At 39.8% G+C, this 17,845-nt stretch overlaps 1 protein-coding gene across 1 annotated transcript in view; it reads right to left on the reverse strand.

Annotated features, from left to right (window-relative positions):
- The window catches only part of SRFBP1 (serum response factor binding protein 1), a 70,427-nt gene that overhangs the window by 8,538 nt on the left and 44,044 nt on the right, over positions 1-17,845 (reverse strand). Inside the window, exon 4 of the mRNA XM_056849000.1 lies at positions 2,308-2,379. Within this exon, the coding sequence (XP_056704978.1) occupies positions 2,308-2,379 (72 nt within the window). The remainder of the gene's footprint in view (positions 1-2,307; positions 2,380-17,845) is intronic.

The raw sequence follows: 17,845 nt of genomic DNA on the forward strand, positions 1-17,845 counted from the left end.
CATAAATCGATATTTAACATCTGTCTGCTCCTTTTGACTTTAATAATGGTCATGTATAATGCTTTTATTATTTACTGAACCCTACCCAATGGGGAAATGATGTAGGTAAAATTCTTCTGGTGCTATTCATAAACCGCTTTGGGACAAAATTTATTAACACCATAACCATTCACAAAAGCCAAGTAAAATATTTTTTAAAATATACAGTGTTACGAAGTGTATAAGAATTAACCTAGTCTTGTTAAATACTAGTTATTAAATGCTTACCCCCCAAAAAGGGTTTACAATACTTCCTACACTGACTTTGTACTCATCGGAATAAACGCTTCAACATTCCTTGCTGTCTGAAGTATGCCTAACTTCTTAAAAGAACTAATAGTCTGGCAGGATTTTGAAATGGAGGGGAAGAGGGGACAAAAATTCTGATTCAGAGTTCAGCTGAATTTATCGTACCTGAAGCCATGAGAAAAGAATGACCATGTCCTGAAGAACTTAACATTGTAATAGCACATGTAAAAGCTGCTGCATAGCAGCTATTGCACAGAGTGGCCATCAGATGACCCACAACAATTGTTCCCATCACAACTATGCTCCCCGAAATCACTGGCGAGGAGGAAATATTCTATTCATGAGGCAATCCATTTGGCAAACTGCTGCACATATTTGGTTGGATCCAATGCAAAAATTTCCATGTGCAAGCAGAAACTCAAGAAAAAGACCACAGTAACTGCTTGCACTAAGTCAAACTTATCATATCCCCACTTGTTCTACCGCAAGATCTTGTACAACCAATCATGGGGTTTCAAGAAGCGTACTCAGCGGCACAGAACCATAATAAATCACAATGGCAAATTTAAAGCATCTGGTTTTATATTCTTCTACTTGCATATTGATCAACATATAGAATTAATACTTAGATATAACTCTTGCAGCTGTTTTTAAGCTAGCCCATGTCTGGCTCAAAGGCGAAGGTCACAGGACAGAATGTGTACTTTTTGCATAGTGAAGACATTAAATTAAACGTCAAAAATTCTTCAGATTGCATAAATAAGTGCACAGTTCAAAAGTACAAATTTGAGGAACACAAGGCTGAATCATCGACATTACAGGAACGGTTAGTCATAGGCAGACAAATCTTACACCTTCATGCAACATTCCCACATCACCAATGTTCTCAAAGTAACCACAGCTATTTGAGTTTGAAGTTAGCATCTGTTTTCCATGGCCATTTCTCAGGAAACAGTGGTTTGCATACACCGGCATTGTTTCCATTTAGACAGATTCAGAGGAATGTTTCAGCTGTTTAAGGTTTACACATAAAGTAGTTTATCTTTTTTCCTACTAGATTTCAAATAAACTTATTACATTTGTATCCAAAGAGCTTGGAGCAGCATTTTATCCTACTGTGCAGAACATGGGACAATCCAGCACTAGTACTGCTCCTAAAGATGTGCATACCATCAAAGTACTGGCAAACACAACTACCTCTTGCATGCATCTTCTGACGTGTCATTCACCTAGCAAAAAGTCTATTACTTGCTAGAATCCTAAATACTCGCATTGTAGACCTACACATCATTGAAGTGTGCAATAAGAACACAATGTTGATGACAAACAGTAGCTCATAAGAGTCAAGCCGCATGAATGTGCATAGTTTATTTCTTTCTGATTGTTGGGCTGCAAATGATTCCCCCCCCCCCAAAAAAAAGTAAGGAATGCTAAGAATCCATATTACATGATCTATTACCAATGAGGTAATACTGACTTTCTACCAGTAACAGAAAATATTGGTTTATAAAAAAGACACTGCTGAAGTCAGTAGTTAAGTCAACTATTGTTCGTTTTGCAACATGCTTTCAAAATTCTGTCTGATCTGGAAGAAAAAAAACTAGATTTTTTTTCCATACAAAAACTGCAAGTGCTAGCAATCTAAGTAAGCACTTGTCAGCTACTAAGGAGCACTCGATGGGATATATGAGGTCTGCAGGCCAAACAGCAGGAATCCTTATTTTGCAGTGTAACTGAAAGATTCCTGCTCAGTTCCTCTTAATCATAGTATGGCATAGCTGGGTGGCCAGAATATCAGAATAATGTCCTGAAGCATCTGCAATCTTATATTCACTAACATAACATCACAGACAACATAGCTCTGAACAGCAAAAAAAGAAGAAGCTTAATCCAGCATGTATTTGTTACTGTGATAAACATTGTATATGGCTTTAAAATATATTTGCTTATATTCAGTGTATTTTTCCAATTACTATTAGCAGGCATATGCTAATAAAACACACACAAACAAAATCATACCTTTTTGCAGACAAGCTCAAAATTAATTTCTCCACCAAGAGCTAGTTTGGTAACTTGATCAAGTTTTATTTCCTATGAGAAAGAAAAAAAAGAGTTGATTCATTCTTCTTAGACACATGTTAACTGCAATTATAAAACCCCTTCTCTCACTTCCATCCAGGAGATACTGTACAACCAGAGTTCATGTTTTCCTTGGTCAGCTAATATCTAGCAGTAACGATTCCCAAACTTTCGTAGAAAACATTGTAAGTCATTGAACAGTTCTGTCCTTTCCTCACATTTCTTAACATGGTGTAATCCTAAACAGAGTTATGATATAGTAGAAAAGGGCAAGAGTCCAGTAGTACCTTAAAGACTAACAAAAATATTTTCTGGTAGGGTATGAGCTTTCTGAAGAAGTGAGCCTGTGGCTCACGAAAGCTCATACCCTACCAGAAAATATTTTTGTTAGTCTTTTAGGTGCTACTGGACTTTTGCCCTTTTCTACTACTGCAGACGGACTAACACGGCTACCCACTGAGAGTTATGATATATCTAATTCTAAACCAGGCCATAGCATGTGGATCGATATATCTACAAAATGGAACAAGGGACAGATATAAGGGATTTCTAAAAACTTGAAGGAAGTCCTGGGTGCAGAAAAACCTGAAATAAAAAAATAAAATAAAAATACAGCAGGGATTAACTCCCCTTCAAAAAAAAAAACATAACAGAAACAATGCCTATGGCTTTAGGAAAAGAATGCCTACTGAGCTCTTGGTCACCATTTTGGAGGTTGCAAGGCAACCACAACAATATTGCTGAACCTACTAGGTCCTGGTTTTTGCAAAGCATGGATGCTTCTGCAAAATCCTTGGAGGCCAAAACAGTATTGCAAAAGGTCCTGTTCCCCTCCCCATCATGTCCACTGATGGAGGAGGACTCTCTGGGGATAAACCCAGTGGCAATCATCAGTGACAAATAACCTCTGTAACTAGACCCAGTGAATAAGAATGTTACTGATTTGCCATGCATATCAGACAGACTTTTACCAGGGAGAAGCTGACAGGGTGGCGGAAGGAGGTTGGCTGGTGGGTAGGAGAGAAGGAAGCAGGAAAAGTCGAGAGGCTATAGGGGCTGCCAGGTAAGGGAAAGAGGAAATACTGGGAGAGGAGGATACAGAGGAAAATAAGATATCCCCTGCAAATCCTTGTAGGTCGCCCACTTATACCCTTCTAAACCCATTAATTCTAATGGATTTACAAGATTATAACTCGATTTAGGATTGCACTGTTAATGTGGCAAGGCTCAGAACAGCTCACCATGTTTTGAAAACCACAGGTCAATCCAAAATTAAGGAATTACGGTAAGTAACTTGGAGCATATGTAGAACATATTTCCTTCCCAAGTACAGCTTATTCCCACATATATGGTTCAGAGAATGTTTAAATGCTTCTCTGAGGCATTTCTCTCTTCAGGAATTAAAACACCATCAATTCCAATAGTTTAATCTCCAAGATAAACATTTATTTAATATTTTGAATATGCATATGCTGCCTCCAACTGCAGCAGCCAAAGCAACAAACAATTCATAACACGTTACCATAAAACAGTTCACTTTTCTAAAATACAACACAGCCACTTAAAAAAACTTCCTAGACTTCAACAGGTGACAGATTAAATAAGCATATTGCTAACTTCTTGTCCATTCTAGCCCTACAGTCTATTTTGTTTTCTTTATTAATCTCTCTATACCACATTTATTTAAATTGGGTACTTAAAACTGAACATGAAAGTCCAAGAGATGCATAAAAACACCCCTCAGAAATATTCTACTAACAAAAGGGAAGGTAATTTTTACTCCAACTTCCCTATGCTATATCTCTGGAGGTGCCCTATCCCCAAGGAGCAACACGTCACTGGGCTGCAGAGGAAGCCGGGGATTGAGGACGCCCTGTTCCACTGATGAAAAACTCTTCCATTTGTGCTTTCTGGAGCTAATCCAAGGTGACCCAACTACATTCCTCCTTTCATTTATTAAAACATTTATATCCCACCCTTCCCCACACCTCAAAGGAATTTATGACCTCAAAAGTAAAATATATATAATTTATTTAGATAGTCATATTCTACTTTTCTCTCCCTTGGTGGCCCAAAGCAGCTTGCTTTGTTCTCCATTTTACCCTTGTAGCACCCCAGTAAAGTAGGTTAGGGTGAGCCTGAACTCACCCAGCAAGCTTCCATGGCAGAGTGGGAATTCAACTCTGTGGTTAGAGGGCCGAGAGAACCAAAGGCCCTAATTTATATAATGATACAATAAAACCCCATATAACCCCTTTGTTTTATCCTTGCAGCAACCGTTCGAATATACCTCAAGCTTCATAAATTATTTTCCCCAAAACGTTGAACAAGTTTCATTTCTGAGCATGGTACTGTCGCATGTCCAAACCCAACACTACACAAGCTTCATTAATAACACAAACATATGTTGTTTATTTTAAGTATCATATTAATCCGAGATCAACAGTGGTATATATTATGCCTTGGGCTTCACTTTAGATAACAGCCTTTGAGCCCTTTTACATTTTCTCCAGTTTCACACTCAGAATTATTTATCTATCTTCCAAAGCATTTATAGACCTCCCAATTTTGTATCATCTACAAAATCTCACATTTCAAACAAGGTTTCACTGAAAAGCACTCGGACCAAGGGCATCCTTTGTGGAACTCTATTCCATTTTTTGCCCATCTTGATATTCCTACTTATCGCTTGCACCAGTCACCATACGACAGGGGTCCCCAACCTTTAGGAGCCATGCAGGCACATTTGGAATTCTGGCATGACATGGTGGGCGCAGCAACAAAAGGGCTGCCCCAGGAGGCAGAGCCTCCCACAAAACGCTTGCCACGGCTTACCTTCAGTCACACAGTGCCGATCCTTGTGCTGCGGAGGCAGCTGCTGCCAAAACAACATTAACAAAAATTCTGCACAGCTAATCAAATCTCCAATAGCCAATTAGAAGCCTTTCTGGACAAATGCCCTACCGGGCCTCACCCACTTTCTAAAAAAAAACACTCAGCGGATACCAGAAAAGGTGTCAGCAGGTGCCATGGCGCCCACAGGCACTACGCTGGGGACCCCTGACATAAGTTGTCCTGGCACCAAGATGGGTAATTTGGCAGCTCTTATTTGTACAGCATTCATTTGCCTAAACTCTTATGTTCAAAATAGCTATAAAGAATTATAAAAATATCAATGTACTAGAGAGGACAACATTACTCTTACTCTTTTACACTATACTGTGGCTGATAAAGGAAACCACATAACCTAAAACTCAGATTGAGTGACAAGTAGCCATCAATGTACTTGTGCCTTATTGAAAACAATCTTTTAAAGAAGTTCTGTTGGGAAGCCCTGGAAACCTACACCATCTCTCTGTTTTGCTTCAAATCTCAAATTCTCCTACAATTTTGTATCAATTTGATCTCATCCTGTTTTTTACCTATGCCTGACATTATACTCCAAAGACTATAAGGGATGATCCCTGAGACGTGAAATCCCTAAAAAAGGGTGAACACGCTGTTCCATCATGGGCTAAAACAGACAGAGGGGCAGCAGAATCCTACTGAGACGGCCGCATGACTTTCTCCTTTGTCTCTAGAAAGGCAGAAAATGCCACAAACTAATTCATTCTTGTCCTGATAGGAACCTCTGGTTTATCAAAGCAGCAGTCTCTTGCTTACTCTTCTAAGCTTCTGCGGGGACAGGGACCTGTCTGTGTTTGGGTTATGAAACTCTATAAGGCGCTGATGGTGCTGTTTAAGCAAACAATAACACTTTGGCAGCTATCATATTTGCCTAACAGGAGGCTCTTCTAAGGGGCCCAGTACCTCAATTTGTTGATAAAACATCTTGAACTGCTACATAGCCAAAAACAACAGGTTGATACATAAGCAATGAAAATTTAGCACAATGGGGAAAAGACGCCTTCCTGACTGTGAGATCCATTCGCTTATAAAACACCTCTGCGGCACTGATGGAAGTCCAACTGCTTGGCCTATTGAAAAACAGATGGTGTCATATCAGGCTATAGTGTATCAAGAAAAACAATCTTGGCCTGGCTTGGTTGGTAAATGGAAAAGATGATCTAATAGGTATGTTCAGTATCTATTCTGAGACAAAACTACCCAGAGGTCCAGTATCACCTTAAAGACTAATAAAATTTTATTTCAGCAGAAGTTTTTGTGAGTCTATTTTCTCAGATATTATCTAATGCTCGAATTCACAAAAGCTTAGACTTTAAGGTTCTATTGGACTTCGGCATGATTTTACAACAACAGACTAATATGGCTATCCCCTAGATTCTCTGTGGTCAAAAGGAACAGAACTGGACAGCATGGGCCTGTCCCTCTTGGCATACATGTTATTGCCAGGCTCAGTCTTAGCTCTAGTCTACTGTGACTAGGGCTCTGTACAGGCCCAGAGTCCATAAGCACAGAGACCACAAATAAATACATTGTTAATATAAGTTTAAAAGAAGAGCAACTAAAATAGTCCATTTCCTCCCCCTTCTAGACTGGGTTAGATCTATCAATAGTCATGTATTTGAATTTGAGCTTGATATCAAAATTTCATTAGAAGAATACAAAGGCATTTACTGGGTTTTTTTTTCAAATTTTTCTATCGATGCTCTCAACGTATATTATGATCAAAACAGAAACTAGATCAACAAAGGTGGCAAATAAGTATTGTTTCCTTCCTTTCTCTAGTATATTTGTAGCTCAGATAATTGAGTGCACAATGAGAGATCTGCCCTCACAAAAGCCAACCTGTGGCACAATAGACTGTTCAAACATACATTTAATTAGTAAATGTGAGATACAATAATTTAGCAGACAGAATGCTCAGCTAACTGGTCAATAGGTTATAAAAATAGGAACAACAAAAGTGGGAAAGGCTGTTAAAACTTACCTGCTAGGGTCATACAGCAAAGTCTGGGACCTATGAGTGCATTTGCACAAATGAAAGATTTCTGCCTGCGGAGTGCAATTTTTTTGCCTCCCACCGCCTGCCCAAAATGACCCCATATATTCTGTCCCTACCTCCAGGAATAATCTTTCAAGGGCATTTTGAGCTGCTATCCGAGGGGAAGGTAAGATTGTGGAAACGCTCCACAGAGCAGCACTAAAATGATAAAACATCACAGGGAAAGATATTTATATTCTAACACTGCCACCAAGTCTTGAAGAAAAACTTTAATACAATACATTGTGAATGCTCATTCCTACTGATAGCACAGAAACAAAGAAAGGCGTGCATAAACTTTGCTTTTTTGAGAATTCATTTCAAAGCACTGGGTAGGTAAAGGTAAAGGTCCCCTGTGCAAGCACTGGGTCACGTCCTGATGTTTACTAGGCAGACTTTATTTACGGGGTGGTTTGCCAGTGCCTTCCCCAGTCATCTTCCCTTTGCCCCCAGCAAGTTGGGTACTCATTTTACCGACCTCAGAAGGATGGAATGTTATAGATATGGGATTATGTTGGAAATGTGGAAAGGAAAGAGGTACATATATGCATGTATGGTGGTTATGCAAAAAAATTAAAAGCTTTTGGGAAAAAGTACTGAGGGAAACGAATAATCTGATTAATGGTAGAGTAAAAAGGAAGTCAGTATTCTGTTTATTGGGAATTCCACCAAAAATATGAGTAATAATGATAGGGTCATTTGCCAATATAGTTTTGCTGCTGCAAGAATTGTGATAGCTAAAGTTTGGAAGCTAGCAAATAAACCTTCAATTATTGACTGGAAAGAAAAATTATGGCTGAATATGAGGATGGCCACATTAATGGAATTCCTACATGGAAAAGATATGGAAGAATTAAAAAAAACATGGTCTAAGGCCGCTTCATATTGGGATAATTTGGCAAAAATGGATTTTACAGTATTAATTAACGAGTTATAGAAACTAGTTTTAATAATATTATATTTTTGTGTTATTAAGTATAATAAATACTGTTTAGACACTTCTTCGGAAGTCGGGTGAAGGGTCACTTTTTTAGGTGGGTGGAGGGGGAAGGGGTATATTTTTGAATTTTATAATTAAGTAATCATGAATGTAATAATTAAGGTATATAGATACCCTTCTGTATTTTGCTTTGCTTTTTTTCTTTTTGTATTTTTTATGTTAATTTCATTGTATTTGTTTGTTTTTATGTTTTGTTATAAAAATTAATAAAAATTTATAAAAGAAGAAGAAGAAGAAGGATGGAATGCTGAGTCAACCTTGAGCCAGCTACCTGAAACCAACTTCCACCGGGATCGAACTCAGGTCGTGAGCAGAGCTTGGACTGCAGTACTGCAGCTTACCACTCTGCACCACAGGGCATGGGGGGGAGCAATAACTGCAAAAGGGTTGACAAGCTGACCATTTGAATACTCACTGTTAGACTGACTATTATTTGGCCGCTGTGTTACGCCAAGCACAGAGAGTCTCCTTTATTTGGGGAAATTAGCTGGAGACTTAGATAGAGCTATGCAAGAGGCTGGCATGGGGATTTTGTTAACCAATTATGCGCCAGTTGAGCAAACCAGTGGAAAATACCCAATAAAGAGGAAGCTGTTATGAATTTTAAGGATTTTATTAGATAATCAAATTATTGCACACAAACAAACAAACAATTTCCAATATACACAGAGCTAAGAAAGTAAAGGGTTGAGATTCCCAAGCGGTACATAGGCACCTTTTCTGCAGAACAAGTTTCCAGGATAGCAGCTGCACGAGGGAAGGGGGAAAAGGACTACACGCCAGGTGTAGGACTCACATCTTGTGTCTGGATCCAAAATGAGAAGCCCCTGACATGTGCCAGGTCTCTCGGTTTTATAGTCAAATTCTGCCCCTGGGGCAGACTGATTTACAGGGTTTGTGAGCAGTGGGGCACAAAGGTAAGATTGCTTCAAAATTGGAGAAAGATTGAGTGGTGAAAAGGTGAGAGCCAGGGTGATCGGAATATGAGGGGATTATTGATGACTGTCAATCACTCAGTGATTGTGTTATTGACAGCTGGCAGGAACTGGGAGCAGAGAGGGGAAGGAGAAGATGGGATTAGCCTGCCCTGAGAAGGAATGTAAGGTGTGGAAGGGGGAAACGTTATTGTTCTGAGTCTGAAGTCGTTAAGCAGATCTTGATAGGCTGGCCCTCTTGGTTATGCAAAGGTGTCCATGAAGGCAGCTGTTCCAGGGGCGATTCACAGGTGGGGAGAGGCAGGAGCAGAATCTGGAATCCTCTGTTCTGCTGTGCATCCACCTCCAAGATGGAGTCTAGGCCCACTTCCCTTCTCCAGGTCCAGATGCTGTGTGCCATTCGCGGGTCCCTGCTGGCTCCGTACAGTGACGTCCGGTGGGGTGTCTGGGGTGCTTCTGTGCCCTGGAGTGTGGTGCTGTGTCTCTCTGTGCCTCCCCTGCCATTGAGCAAGAGTTCCAATGTACAGACATGAGAGTCCAATGGGGTCCATATTACAGGGGGTATAAAAGAGTATTGTTACAGCTGTCCAAACAATCCAGAATGCCACTATAAACCTTTTTTTTAAGCATCTCAATGAGTCATTTGTTAGCAATGGCAGGAGTGAGGGCTGCTTGCCCTTTAGCTCCACAATGGTCAGGGGCAGATCTAGCAGAAAACCAAAACTTCTACTGACCATCTACTCTGTGTGTGTGTGTGTGTGTGTGTGTGTGTGTGTGTGTGTGTGTGTGTAAAGTGCCATCAAGTCGCATCCGACTTATGGCAACCCCTTTTTGGAGTTTTCATGGCAAGAGACTAACAGAGGTGGTTTTGCCAGTGCCTTCCTCTGCACAGCAACCCTGGACTTCCTTGGTGGTCTCCCATCCAAATACTAACCAGGGCTGACCCTGCTTAGCTTCTGAGATCTGACGAGATCAGGCTAGCCTGGGCCATCCAGGTCAGGGCGACCATCTACTATACCTGCAGGCATTTCCAAATAGAATAAGCTGGCCCGGTAACTAGTTAGTACAACTGCCTTTAGAACAGGATTTTTAAAAAATGTCATGCCTGTATTTGTTTTAATTTTCTTAACTCTGAAATTAAAGGATGACACTGGGGTTCCAGGATAAAAGCCAAAGTGAAGAATTTTTCAGTGAGTTATTTGTACTTAGATACATCTTAACTGTTCAAAGTTATATTTCATTGTAAATGCTTTAAGATAAATTCATTGTTTCACAGTAACAGTGAACTATTTTTTAAAAATTAGCGTAAGTACGAGATCTGTTAATTACCAAAATATTTTTGTTCTAAAAAAACGAATCCTTTGGACAACAGGATGAATATTTGATCAAATTTTATGATAAGCCGCACAGCCAGTCCTTAGTCATAGTGTACTGACCTAGTTATTGGCTTGCAGGTATGAGTCCTTAATTATAGAGAGTTAATGGAAAACACGGCATTATCATCCATCCTCTATTTGTGGGGAAAAAAACCTGAGGAGAGAACTGTCAGCTCTTGTACGAAGTAGCCCTTCACAGAATTTGTCAGAAGTTGCTCAGAGAGAAAAGTGCATGACAGTGCCAAAACTTGTATAGGGTTGGATTCAACAAGTCTCTTCCATGAAGATTTCATCCAACAGAGAAGGATTTCCTCTATTACAGGATGAGAGCCACTGAATTCAACTCAAAGAATTCTGGATTGTAACGTCCAAACAGAGCTTTTTTTCAAGCTCCTCATACTGAACAAACAGGAAACATAATGACAGATTAGAAGGCAAGGCAATACACATTGTGGCTAGGATCCTGCTCCCCCAAATATGAACTCATGGATTTTGAACTGGAGCACATCAGGCAAGATTTGTGAAGTTATAGCAAACTCACTGGAAAAACAAGTTGATGCACACTGCACAGCAAGGCAAGTGTACTTTTGTGAATTTTTAGGAAAGGCATAAAAAGAATATGTTAAAATTGCCATTATAGTATACACCCCATCTAAATTTAGGCAATTTACAATTCTGACTGCCCTACCATGAATGGGAAATTACATTAAAATACTCTGAATCATTAAAGGAAGTATATCTATTTTGCTGTGATAAGGGCAAAACATCTGGTAGTTTTAAATGGGGGGAAGGCAAATGTAGATCTGACAGATTTATAAAGAGTGGCAGTAGAATCAGCAGTAAATTTAGCCAATGAATGTACAAGTTTAGAACAACCAGTATACTTCTACAGCATTTAAATTGATCCAAAGATTTTCCCCCAGAGGTGGCTGTGAAGATAAGCCTATAAGTGACTTCTAGCTACATAGTCAAAAAGCCAAGCCAGTTGTCAAGGACAGCTGACTTCCTGTTAGTAGACACTAAAAATGAACAAAATAATGCTACCGAGCTCTGCTTATGAACCTCATCGAGAATACTGCGTACTTCCATGCCAAAGCTAGGAAAGGATAAGCAATGATCCTTGCAGAGATGACTGAGAAAACAGACAAACCATGCTATTACGATGAACTATTGCATGCCTGCCAAGATGGGACAAACCTCATCTATGTAGACGCCATCTATGGGATTTAATGTGCCATTCAGTGAAGAAGACAACTGCAGTATTCTCAAGAAAGCCACGATGGCAGGAAGAAAGCCACAATGGAGTGCCATACCCCTCCAGTCTGCTACCAGCACCAAGCAGGCAATCTGTGTTATTTGCAAAATGTACCTCGACTTGTGACTCTCACAGGTAAGCAGCCTGAGTGCCTCCATAGACTGGCCATGACTGGGCAACTGGAAGCAAACAATAATTGAACTGCTTTGTTAGATGTTGGAATCAGTGCATGGACAGCTCGCTCACACTGATAAATTTAGCAGCCTAAGGAGGAATACCACAAATTTCACTGAGCGTATGAAGCCTGGATTTCTTTGCCGGTCAGTTTTGTATTTGGGATCCTCTCAGCATCCCAGGTACAAACCGATAAGCATTCATGTTTTTTTAGGAACTTTGAACGTAGAGACTCAGAACTGTATTTAAATACCAACCTGGTTCTGCTTCACACAGAGACAACGATGCCCCAGAAGTTTAAATGACTAATAATCTAATTCTAATAACTGTAAGGCATTATGTTATTTGCAGTATCTGTTCTTCTGCACATTGGCAGCTTCATAAACAGATATTCCCAGTAGGGTTGAACATGTAGTTCACTAGAGCAATCTGACCATTTTATATACTAATTATTTCCAAGTGTACTACAATACAGAAAGGGCTTGGATTCACTCCATTTGTTGAGCTTCAGGTTTCCTAGTCTATTTTAAAACTGGTTGTTTATTGCCTGATTGGTGGTAAGAAATGTGAGCAATGTGTCAAAATCTGGAATGGATGATTTGAAGCAGCAAGGGGAAAATATTTTGTCATAATATGGTGGCAAAAGTTCCAGTCTTATGACCACTACTGTGGTCCAAATTTATGCTAACTTATGCAGATGGAAAAATCATTTAAAGTTCATTGCCAATGGAGGGGTACACAAATTGCACTGCATCTGAAAAAACTATTTTACCAGCTGTAGAATAATTTATCATTGACAAGAAGTTCAGAATCTTTCTATACCCACAGATGTGTCAATAAATCTAATTTGAAATTCACAGCCCATTATTTGCCAACTCAATAAATATGCACTTACACTGCATACAATAACCATCATATGACTAGCCAAAGAAACAACATAATTGAGGTGCCTTGTCAGAGAAATATGGCTGAATTGGGGCACCTCTTCCATAGATCTATGTTGATCAAAATGTATGCGACTGATGAACTGATAGCAAATTGCAACTAACACATCATACAGCAATAGACAATTACCCTAGGAGCTTTTGTAAAGATGCTGTGATGGCAAAACCATGGACCTGTGTGCAACTGGGATGGTTTTTAAAATCAGCTTCACAGTTTCACATTCAATAAAAGAAATTTTACATATGAAAGCTGAAAAGTTAACAGGAAGAAAACACAACCTTAAATATCAAAATGCAAATAACTTTTTACCCTAAAACTTGGACAATTTATAAAAATATAAATAAGGAAGAGGAAATGAAGAAAAAAAACCCTAGGCAAAGCAATTTTGCTGCCTGCAAACCAACATATTCCTGAGAAAGTAAACCTGGATCAGTTTATTATTTTTTTTGCCACATTGTTTCAATCTGGTTAAACATTGTACCAGTCTCTATACTTTTTCAGCATTACTTCACCTTTCACTGTCTCAATATCTCAACTGCAAGATGATTTACAGGTTAGTAAATCTGGAATTCACCTATGCATAAATGCATGGAACATTCTTATACCAAGTCAGACCATTAGTCTATCAAGGGCAGTATCGTCTACCCGGGCAGCAGGTCTTCAGCATCTCAAGGCAGAGGTGTTTCACATCACCTCCTAGTTGAATCATTTAACTAGATATGATGGGGATTGAATCGTGGACCTTTTGCATACCACACAAATGCTCTGCTACCGAGTCACCCCCCTCCCCAATACTAGTGCAATGCACAAGAAATTGAGAACTTGGCATGTATAACATGAATGGATGTATGGAAATCTATTTGTTTCATACATTATATTGCCCACGCACCCCCTTCCAATATCATTGAAGCAAGTACTGGATTCATGACTATTCTGGCCTTCAAAAATCAGTTCCTGTAAATAATGGAGGCTGCCCATTCATAACTATAATCTTCTGATATCTAATAAAATTATGGAAGTTTTTTAAAATGCTAATTTACAACAATTTATAGTAATACAGAAGACCACAATGAACAGCAAAAAAACTTTTTTTTAAAGGGAGACAAAAAAATCATTTTTTACATTAACAGATGTCAGACTTTTCTGATCTTCAGCAGATGGGAGCTAGACTTGGGAGCATTTAGCTAAAATTACTTCATACTGAAATAGTTCAGCAGTGTGAGCAAGCCTCTAAAGCAGGGGTGGGGGACCTTTTTTCCACCAAGGGCCATTTGGATATTTATAACATCATTCGTGGGCCATACAAAATTATCAACTTAAAAATTAGCCGACCAAGCCCCAAGCAGGCAGCTGCCCCAGATGGCCACCCCCCCACCCCGGGCACGGGCAAGCATGCAGGCATCCAACTAGTGGTGCACTCACCAGGACCTACAGCCAGACCAAATGATTTTGCGGGCCTTAAACGGCCCCCGGGCCTGACGTTCCCCACCCCTGCTCTAAAGGATGGACAGACCCCACTTTCCTTTTTCTTCCCACTCTTATAGGAGACATGGTAATTAGTTACTTCCTCTTTCATAACAAGTCAGTTTTTCCATTTGAACTGGCAAACTGGAGTTTGGGTTTGGCCTACAAATCAGGATTCCCAACAGCCTAATTTGGAATCCAGGCTTTCAGGGAGAGCATAAACCACAGTTTGCTGGTTCAGATGCACAGCAAAGAATGATTTGTCACAAAAGAAGAAATAAACTTGCTTATTAGGTGGAGGAGGAAGACCACCTCATGAGAGCAAGCATGAAGCTCCTTCAAGACTTGGCCACACAACAAAGCATGGGTTATTGTCATGTCTGAATCATGCTATTGTGTTGATTTGCTTTTTAATATTGTGGCCTACAATTCTTAAGAAGCCTCTATTTTAACACAAACTAGACAGGCTGCTAAATGCTTTATTCTACAGACAAGGGAAATAAATTTCCTGAATGTCTGGGAAAACTGTACCAAGGAAGTATGTGTGTGGGGGATGAAGAATCTATGTGGACATGGCTATCTTATCCAACAGTTTAAGCAATAGAAAATAAAACATGACTGGAGAAGCCCAAGCATACCCCAGCAGCCTACTCACCAGTCTTACTCAGACCCAAGCAATGACTTGATAGCAAGTCCTATAAACTATCACTCCCACCCAGGTTTAATTCAATATAACTGGAGAGAAAATTAAGTAAAATATACCCTACAACTTTAATGTAATAATCCAGTATTTACAAAATAGAAAGAACTTACAGTACTCATACTTTATATATTAGCAAGGAAAATACTATTTTAGCTGGAAGCCCAGCTGAAATAAATAGGATTTTCTTCCTGTGAATCACCAGGCCCCAGCCCACATAGTATCTGCTGATTTTATTTTTGTATCACTGAGTAGAAAGATGTAGTCTCAATCACCATTAACAGGGGCTATCTTAAGGACTAGGGAGTTGGTAAAGGTAAAAGTTCATTGTGCAAGCACCAGGTCATTCCTGACCCATGTGGTGACAAGCTGGGTACTCATTTTACCGACCTTGGAAGGATGGAAGGCTGAGTCAACCCTGAGCCAGCTACCTGAAACCAACTTCTGTCGGGATCGAACTCAGGTCGTGAGCAGAGCTTGGCCTGCAGTACTGCAGCTTACCACTCTGCACCACAGGGGTCCTTATTAGGAGTTGGTAGAAAGCCTTTTTTGCAGCTATGTTAACTTGCTTCTCCAGCAATAACGTTGGGTCTAGTATAACCCCAAGGCTCTTAACTTGAGTCAGCAAATGTCAGGTGAACTCCATCAAATGTGAGGAGAACAATATCCTTCAAGACCTCCACCTTCCCAGCCAGCATTCCCTTGGTCTTTTCAGGAGATCTAGATAAGGATATATAGAGCTCGGTGTCATCTGCTTATTGATGACAGCAACCCTAAAATTACAAAGGATTTGCCCTAAGGACTTTACATAGAGATTGAAAAGCATGGGGGAATAGAACTGTAATTTGTGGAAGTCCACAGGATAGGTACCACACTGATAACTGGTTTCCAGTAGCAACCCTTTCAATCTGATCTGTGAGGAATGATTTGAACCAGTTTAGTGCACATCCCCTAATACCCTCTTCTGCCTCCAAGTGCCTCAACAAGATGGTATGATCCACTGTATTAAAGTCTGCAGATGTCCAATAAGAGCAACAAAGGCATGGCCTTTGTCTACACTCAGACAGAAGTAATTAACAAAAGCTAGCACAGCCATTCTCTGTCTCATAGCCTCAAAGGAATTTAGAGCAGATGAGTTATCCAAGAAGATCTAGAATTAGTCTGCTTCTGCTCTCTCAGGTGAGTGTAAGCTGGTTTGATTCTTCCTTAAGTGGTAGAGAAAGTCAGAATATAAAAACCAACTCTTCTTCACTTTGCCCAGAAAGGGCAGGTTAGACACTGGTCAATAACTGGCCACATCATTTTTCTGCATGGTTTTTTTTAAGTAGCAGATGGAGAACTCCCTCTTTGAGTGGCTTTGGGAAGGTGCCTTGAGTTAGTGACTGATTTATAATATAATGATGTGGTCCTCACATGATTTTAGCTGCCCGGATGGGCAAGGATCCAGAGTACAAGTAGGGGCTTTCACCGATCCCAAGTTCTTGTTGACATCCACCATGGAAACTGGGTTCAAATGATCCATAAATATATCAGGTGGTATATGAGACTTTTCTTCTGTTATGCCGATGTTACAACTGATATTCAGATCAAGGCATACTTTTAATATTTTATCAGCCAAAAGTTTGGGGAAATTATCACAGCTAATTGTTTTTGCCTTAGACAAGAAAGGCTCAGATTTTGGTGTCAGCAAATGCTGAACTACCTTGAACAATTGGGATTGTTCTGAACTAGCTGATGCTACAGTAGCAGAGCAGTAACATTTCTTTGCTGCCATCACCACTGCTTCATAGTTCTTCCAATGAGCTCTATAGCATAATGTATCAAATTTGGTACGAGTTCACCACAAGTGTCATTCCAGATGTCTCTCGATCCCCTTTAGGTCGCCCAGCTCCATAGTAAACCAGGGGGCAGTTTTCACCCCAAATATATTGTGAACATGGCTTAGTATAAAGGCTTAAAAACCCCTTCCCCCAATGCTGTGGCCCTAATTCAAATTGTTGCCTGTATATATATTTTTTTTTTAGTGTTAAGGAAAATGCTGAGGGGGGGTCTGTCCATGGGTCTCCTACATAAAAGTGTAGCTTGGCCCTTAATAAGAAAGGTGAACCTATTATTAAACACTGGAATAAAATTGGGGCACGTATTTCAGATTGGAGCTGATAGTGGATGCGGAGTCTCAGAAAGCAGGATAACATAAAACATCCATTAAAGGCTGTTGAAGACTACAGAAAGTTTTAGTTGGAAAGACCCCATTCATATGGAAAACTTATCAAACCATCTTTCTTCTAAGGTGCAAGCATCAGTAAGCAAGACAGTAATTTTGTGGCAATTTTAAATGAAGTAGCTCCTTCAAACTACTCTTTAAAAGCTACTGCAGGAAAGTATCTCAGCTATCACATTGCAAAAACCAACTTCGGCAAAAGGAAGAAACTAGGTCATAACATCATTCAGTGGGGCAATCAAAAAAGCCAAAATTATAATGCTTGCACATTCATTTCCTTAGAAAGACCTCAGCTTTGAATGTCAGCATTTGCCTGGGATAGTATCCTCTAATTTTGACTTGCAGTGCATTCCACATTATCTCTCCCAAAGTCACGATCGTTACAATTATGAGCAATACCAGCGGTAACAAGCTAGCAACTTCTCTGGTGTGTGACTGGACAGGCTGTTTAATTCTAGGTAAT

Source organism: Euleptes europaea, chromosome 4, assembly GCF_029931775.1.
Source record: "Euleptes europaea isolate rEulEur1 chromosome 4, rEulEur1.hap1, whole genome shotgun sequence".
In the NCBI taxonomy this organism is placed as follows: Eukaryota; Metazoa; Chordata; class Lepidosauria; order Squamata; family Sphaerodactylidae; genus Euleptes; species Euleptes europaea.